The 7,874-nt window shown below is 41.1% G+C and overlaps 1 protein-coding gene across 1 annotated transcript; it reads right to left on the reverse strand.

The window, feature by feature from the left end:
* Positions 1-130: 130 nt before the first annotated feature.
* Positions 131-5,128, reverse strand: LOC131021262 (protein EARLY FLOWERING 5). Its single transcript, XM_057950372.1, has 9 exons — positions 4,681-5,128; positions 4,376-4,469; positions 2,989-3,074; positions 2,557-2,606; positions 2,374-2,443; positions 2,205-2,286; positions 1,671-2,074; positions 992-1,522; positions 131-669 (listed from the first exon to the last, which is right to left on the reverse strand). The coding sequence occupies exons 1-9, from the start codon at positions 4,762-4,764 to the stop codon at positions 454-456; spliced, it is 1,617 nt and encodes a 538-aa protein (XP_057806355.1). The 5' UTR covers positions 4,765-5,128; the 3' UTR covers positions 131-453.
* Between the last annotated feature and the right edge of the window lie 2,746 nt (positions 5,129-7,874).

Raw genomic sequence — 7,874 nt, forward strand, 5'->3', positions numbered from 1 at the left:
CCCATAAAACACAAGGCACACAAACCCTTTTTTACACGCTTGAAAAACAGCTGTTTCCAACTTTTCACTCACTGTGGTCACTGATAAGCATGAACGAGAAATGTCAGAGTTGGGTTCATAGAGTGGGAGAGAGAGTAAATTAATAGAATTGATTTGATATGGTTAATGTCTATAGATACATTTCATTTAGCAGCTGGATACTCATGCAACGACATAAAGGTTCATATCGATCAGAGAAGAGAACAAAGCAGTTGAGGCTAATAATAACAATAGCAATTGAATGGAATGGCTATCACAAGGTGCAAAAAAATTTAAGCACGATGGGATATGATATGAGAACGCACAGTTAGTTGGCCAAGTTGAAGCTCAGAACCATACCAAAAGCCTTGAATCGCACTGCTTCCTCTCATCACATAATCATCTTACCATTCCAGCATTCATAACATCTTCGGTTCAACTATCTAGAGCACCGAGTGCTTTCATGTCCTCCAGGAATGCCATATACGAGTCATCAATACTTTGTGGCTTTGATGCAGACGATGAGCCTGTGGATTCTTGCTTTGCAACTGGTGTTGCCACGACTGGCCTGTTCGTAGTTGAAGGGGTAGATGTCTTTGGCTTCGCTTTTGGAAGGGCAGACTCTCTCCTGACTCGTACCGATGCAGGAACCTGCAAAGCACAATCTTGTGGTAAAAATTTCATGGGACTACAAATAATCAGATCAAGCATTCTTGTCGAGGTTGTAATCTAAATGAACAGCCAGAGGCGCAGCAGATTTATTCTCTAGCCAATTAACCTAATACAGAGCAGATAATTTCTTCATCTATCAAAAGTTCACAGATAAAAAGGTTGGAATGTAATTTTTATGTTTCAGAACAGATCAAGTTTGAAATTAAAGCTGGAAAGACTCCCCTCAATTAGCATAAACAAAATGCCAGAGAAGGAAAAAGGACACTATAAACGACATCATTGCAGAAGCAGATAAACTCACCATAGCTGTAAGCTCAGGAGTATGCTGAGCCAGAGGCCTCTTTACAACAGTGGATGCAGCTGATTTAATGTATGATGGCTTCTGAGGAACAGCTTGTCGAGCAATAAAGTCGTCTTGCGGAATAGGAGGTGGGCCAGGTGGAAGAGGTGGTCTCATCATCGATGGATGTACAAGGGGAGGTGGTCCAAAAGGTGGTCTTGGCAATAGTGGAGCCATGAGTCCAGGGTGACCAGGTTGCCCGGGTATTCCAGGTGCGGAAAATGGGGGGCGCATATCAGCTGGTGGTGGTGGTGGTGGTGGAAAGCGAATGCCTGGAGGAAGTACATCAGGCTGCAAACTTGACCCTATGGCAGCTCCAGGCATCTGAGCCTGTTGCCTTAACGGTGGTGGGGGAGGAGCCATTTTCAGAAGATCTTTGGGATCTATTGGAGTTTTTGCCTCAGACTCAGAAGATGAGCCTTCAGTCTGGGTATCACCCAACTTCGGGGGCATCCCAATCGGTGGAGGCTGTGGAGGAAGGCTAGTTGGCATCTGACAAAAAATCAGCAAGAAAAAGCCATCAGCTAAAAGTTTGAGTACTACAGACCCATTTTATTAAGATGATCTATTAAAAACATAAAGAAATATCCTGTCATCTAGATTTTGAAGAACTCCACATAAATTTGAATGCAATGTATACCGGAACTGGATGCCTGGAAGTTGAATCTTCTGAATTTGCATTCTCGCCACTAGCAGTACCAGGGGGAGGTGGTTGGGAGGATGGCTGGAATGGTGGAGGCGGAGGAAGTGGGGGACGAACAGCAAGTAACTCCTTAGGCGGTGGGCCAGGTGGAGGAGGTGGTGGAGGCAAAGGGGGTGGAGGCAATGATGATGTACTATCTCCCACTGCTGGATTTGGAGGCATTGGGGGAGGAGGCGGCAAAGGTAAAGACACAGGTAAAGTAGCGCCTTCTCCAGAATCTAAGCCCACACCAGGCAAAGGAGGTGGTGGAGGAGGAACAGGTAAAGTGCCATCCTCTGTTTCTGACTGCAATGATGATGCCACATTACTCGCTGAGCTTTCTGGTAAAGGTATCCTTGGTCCTGCATCCCCAATAAAGCAGCAAAATATTGAAAGTGTCATGAAAGTAAATGGTGTGCAGAGTAAAAAGAGCTACTAAGAAGAAAATCAAGATTATGTTTATAGGGAAGTCAAATAAGACCTATAGCATACCTATTGACGATTTAAACATAGGAGGTTTTCCAGGTGGGGGGGCTCCAGAAGGATTCAGAGTCGGGTGATAATAAACTGAGTCCTGCACGATCAAATTGCTAAATATTGACAGCAAATCAGAGAAAAAAGGTTTAACTAAAAGGAAGTGGGAAAATTCAAGTAAACTTACTTCAGGTCTGGGATGTTTGACTCTTTCTTCCTCTTCTGCAGTAGCTCGCCTTCGAACAGGTCCCAAATGACTGCAAAAGGAATTGCACAGCCGAACTTATAAAGCACAAACTCCATATGAACATCCACAACTAATAAGGAAAATTGATAAATCTAATATTGCATAAGGGTTAGGCTTCTTCACCTGAACATAACTGGTGCTTCACCTTTTTCCTTCATCTTTTCTTCATATTCCTTTACGGTAAAAGGAAGAACACTGTTAATGTCAGTCTACTTTGAAAAGGAAAGGACATAAAAGAAACTAAGAAATCAATTTTGTTCATTATCTGTTTGCAAGAATTTGATAGCTCTTCATAATTGAACCAAAAAGTGTGCACTAGTCCACGTGTCTATTACTGTAAGACCATAAACAAACACATCGAGGTGGTACAGGGACCCCCCCCAACCCATTGAAACCAATAGTTAAATGAGTTTATGAGTTCTTTGTTTTCTGCATATCTATTTCACCAGCTACATACAGATAGAAGTGTCTAAAGCTCATTGACCAATAAGTGCAGGAAATTCCATATTACAGGTAACATATTAATAAAGCATGCTATAAAAAACAAGGAATTACCTTCCTCTTTTTGAGCACAAGATTGAGTGTGTCTTCGAGTTGTCTTTTTTTGTGTTTTCTAGCTTTGTCCAGAGCACCATCTGCCTCTGCAATTAGTGGAAAAATTATTAAGATACCAGAAAACAATGTGAGTTCACAGTCTCTCACACAAAAAAAAAGTGAAAGAAAAAGAAAAAGGAGAGCATTTAGGTCACAAAGGACTGCAACAAATGCCATTTAAGAGGATGGCATGCATGAATCAGCCAAGCTTATAGGAAACAAAAGTAATGTGAGAGAAACAAGAACAGTGGCCAAAATATAAATTCTAGTCACTAACAGATTTATTGGAATGAATTAGCGGAACAAAGGGACAAAGGGAAGGGTACATAGAATACATTTTGGAAAACTTAGCCAGAACTTCACAAATTTAATTATAGAGGTGGATTCTTCTTGTGTATCATGAGATAACAAAAGGTACAATCTGCAGCATGCATGACAATCAGTAATTATAGTATAGGCATAACAGCATCAAAGACTACCAAGCCAAGTTCATAAATCATGAACAAAAGATAAGTCTTAAAAGCAAAAACAATGGTTCTTCAACTTCTAAGAAACAAATAAAAGAAAATTTACTTCTTCCTGATCATTAGAAAGAAATCAAGAATAAGGCAGTCCATAAAGACACTTTTAATCTGTCTGCTTTTTCTTGTTATCTTAAAACAAACTAAGTAGAAAAATGTTAACCCGCAAGATAAAAACTAGCCAAATGATTGCTCATACTAAAAAACTGAGAGAAAGCTTCCTTCATATTTTGCAAGTCTGCAGCCATATGTCAAAAAGGCATCACCCAGAGCTTAATGCTTTGCAACTGTATTCAAAACTGAAAGGTAAAGCAAGCTTAAATCCTAGAAATAAGTGGTGACTGAAGAAGAAAAGTGGACATTTCAGAACTAGCTTCACTCTGAAGAGGGGACAAAGAAAAGGACAGGAAATAGTAAGTATTGAAATCAAAATTGAGCCACCTATTACTTCTGCTTTGTGATACAATGAAATGAGTGAACAAAGATCACTGATGAACTTCTTACAATGTCATAAGTTTAACTTGTTACTTGCACCCAGTATTTCTATTAAAATCCATCCAAAAACATGCTACCAGCTTTCGCCAGGACCTCTTTGTCATACTAAAGAGAGTGACAAATTGGAACCAATGATGGGTACAAAACGTTTTATCATTAATATTTGACTTCATTGATTTTTTTTTTAATACCACACTCTGTGTAGGGGTATGTAAAGAGATACTAGGTGGCAAACATCATCAACCTAAAGCACAACTTAAAATAGAGAGATACATTAACATAGAATAACGAAACATCCAAAATAATGCAGCGATGGATTCTAAGAAACTTACTCATTGCTTCCAGCTTCTGAATCTGATCTTTCAGAGTGTCCGGATCCTTCTTCAAAATTCCAACTTCCCTTACCTTCTTCCTCTCCTTCTTGTTCTGTTCAGTAACATCAAAACAAACTTTCGACACATTAGAACAAACATCTCCGTCCGCATTTCTTAACCATTTGGCAACTCATCAATAACAAAGCAATCTTGGTCACAAGGTTTCCATGCCCAAGATAGTTACTCCCAAAAAATCCACTACATATTCAGACTCAACAAATGCATACGAGAATTGCACGATAACAGATAGTGATCAAAATTACCCGCTTCAATTCCTTCTTGCGCAGCTCCTTGCGGTATGCATCGGTAGGGTTCATGGTTTTGCCTCCCTTCGTCGTCTTCACCATTTTGACGGCTCTCTCGGTATAAAGAATAAAAAGAAATCCTCACTTAGAATCTCTCCTTGCCCTTCGTCTCGTCAATTAGGGTTTGCAAATGGATAATTGCTGGTTGGCAATCGAGTAATTGTACAGAAGGTTTAGCGATTTGGGGATGAAGGAGAAAGGGCTCGCCCTAAAAATTAATTTCTGGGTATTCCGGAACGAGTTATGGGCGAGTTATTGGATCGGTGAATCGCTGTTTGTTTTAATCTATTTTAAATTTTGATGAGTTTTGAATATAGGATCAAAATGGATAAATACGTATTTTTTCTTGTTTTTCCCTCGGGAGTCCGGAGATTTAGCAAGTAACTTATTAGAGCATTCTCACTTTAGAGTCTCCACCCTTCCACGACGACTCTTAAATGAGTTTTTTTTTTTTTTTAAACTCTTCTATTTTTAAATTCAAATTTTAATTTTAATATTATATTAATTAAAATAAAATACATTACTTAAATAAAATTATGATAATTTACTCTTCAATGAAATTTACTCTTTGGATGTAGTCATTTTTTTGCTGTCCGTTTGATTTTCGTGTTGAAAAATGACTACATCTGTGTATATTTTTTGTCCGTTTGATTTTTGTGTTTTCGTGTTGATTCTTTTTTGTTGGGAACTTAATGAAATATCCAATCCCTAGTTTTGATGATACCAAAATTCAGTGTTTTAATGTAATAGATTAGAACTTTTCGAACTCAAGTGTTAGAATTCATGTCTCAAATTAAATCTGAAGACTGAAGACATAAGACTAAAGATTGAAGACCACAACTAAAGAAAGCGGCAAAAGACAAGTCAAATGCATCAGTTTTGACCGAACGAGAGTTTCACTGAAATATCAATGATAACTAATGTTTTAATGCGGAGCAAATGGAATTAGCGGACTGATGCTCCTGACAAGTATCTGTCGACATTCTTAATCGGACTGAAGCTCTGAAGCCAGCATTAAATGCTTCTGCAGCCGCATTAAATGCAGAGATTTTGAATATCGTCTTTTCTCTGCAGAGAGTTCCTATTTTGTGCAACCTTTTCAGAGGCACCCTATCGGATGTACTTTAAGACGCCGTTCTTCACCAAAACAGAAACCTCGAAGATTGCAGTCTCAGCCATATTCAAATTTACTCTCACAACGGTAGAAATCCTGAAGACCATCTCTCCAACGGATCTATTCAAGACTTCGCCTATAAATAGAGCTAGAGGAACACAACAATCTACACCGATTCAAACACGCAAGCTGAAACTCTGCTAAATTTGCAACTCAGCCTTCAACTGCCCTCAAAAGTTTGAATCGAAGAAGAGAATCATCAAAGCATAAATCGGATCACTGATTACAAATATTCTCTTAGTTTCTTAGGCAAATCCTTGTAATACCCAAAGCCTAAGATTTTGATTACTTGAGAGCCTGTTCTCAGTAATCCTAGTTGGTATTTTACATAACATTTTCTTTAGAGTAAGAAGAGCGATTGTAATCGAGTTCGAGACTTAGACCGAACTCAGTGGTTGTTTAGTACCAGTAAACTAAACAGATTGGTCCCTTGACACCAGCAAGCCAACGGAGTTCAGACCAGTGTTCTGACTCAGAGATCTTAGCTAGACACGAGTGTGTCTTAGCGTGCTAAGAGTGAACGAGAAATCCAACTCAGTGTGTTGGTACTGAAAATTGATTTTCAGTTGTTTGGTTCGTTGTGCACCCGTAAGCAACAGCCCAGAGTGTTTGTCAGACTAATCATTTGGCCGTGGATTAGGAACGTCATTTCTGAACCATGTAAAAGTCCTTGTGTTCTTTTCTGCTTTCAGTTATTTTTTATTTGAACTAAGTTTATTTTCCGCTGCGCGCCTCACCCGATGGGCTCGGATGCGCGCCTCTTTCCACCGCCTTTTTGATTCGTCATATTCTTTGGAATAGTGGTCTTTAAAAAACCGATATCCCAGCTCATGGTTCTCCCGCTTGGCCTCCTGGTAGGCTGATTCCAGTGAGTTCTTTTCAACCTCAAGCTCTGTCAACCAGGCCTAGGCACGAGCCAGCTCTGCCTCCACCTCACTAAGGCGAGAAGTAGCCTGAGAAACCTCATTTTCTTTGAGGTCCAGAGCAGACCTGGCCTCCTTCTAACCCTGTTCCACCTCGTCGAAGATCTCAACTCGGCGTAGGGCTTTCGCCCTTTGGGTCTCCTCCTGCAAATAACCAGAGTGGGATTAGACGATAAAGAAAGATATAATAATATAAAAAGAGGATAACAGCGTACCATCATATACAGGCGGCCCAACGATTCAGCAAGCTCCTTGCCCGGAGCCTTGCGGGCAAGAGCTCTGTCCTCCGGGTGAACCCAGGCCATCATCTGCTCATAAAATTCCCGCCCCTCCATGCTGGAGACGGGACAGACTATCAGGGTAGTCCGTTCTATAAGAGCATTCCCTGGCAGCTCTAGTTCCTTGGCTATAGACTTGCCAGAGCGGATCGACTTTTTTCTGTGGGCCAACTCATCAGCCTTCTCCTGAGTTGGAGTTTTCTTCCTCTTTTTCCAGATTATCTCAGTACTCCCGGGGCGGAGGGCGGAAATGGGAGCGACGTCAAGGATTTCCAGTCTTCGTCTGGCCGCTCTTCTTCGTCTTCATCCCAGAGCTCGGTGTGGACGGTTGAGATCTCTGGGATGTGCTCCAGAACCGGAGCAGGGCGTCGAGGACCGGGGGAGAAGGGGATATAAGAAATGGGAACTGAGAAAACACCCTCAGCCATTGGAATGTTTATGAAAGACGGAGCCTCAGCGTGACCCCCAAACCCATGAGTATCGCTGATAGTTCGGGATGTGTCAATGTCGGAGGAAGCGTTTGTTGGGCTGTCTATATTCTTGGCCGCATCATGGCTGGCTGCATCAGCCCTGGCCTCATCTTCCTCTGTAGGGGCTGGGAGGAGGTTGTCGCACTCAGCCATCCAATCCATATCTGATACAACAACGAAAAGTTATTATTTCACACATGTTATTAGTACACACACCAAACGAAGAGGAAACAACGATAATTTCATTACCTATTTTGGATTCGGGAAAACGGGGGAACAGCCAGTTAGCCGCCAGAGCTGAATTAAT

This window comes from Salvia miltiorrhiza, chromosome 4 (assembly GCF_028751815.1).
Source record: "Salvia miltiorrhiza cultivar Shanhuang (shh) chromosome 4, IMPLAD_Smil_shh, whole genome shotgun sequence".
Lineage (NCBI taxonomy): Eukaryota > Viridiplantae > Streptophyta > Magnoliopsida > Lamiales > Lamiaceae > Salvia > Salvia miltiorrhiza.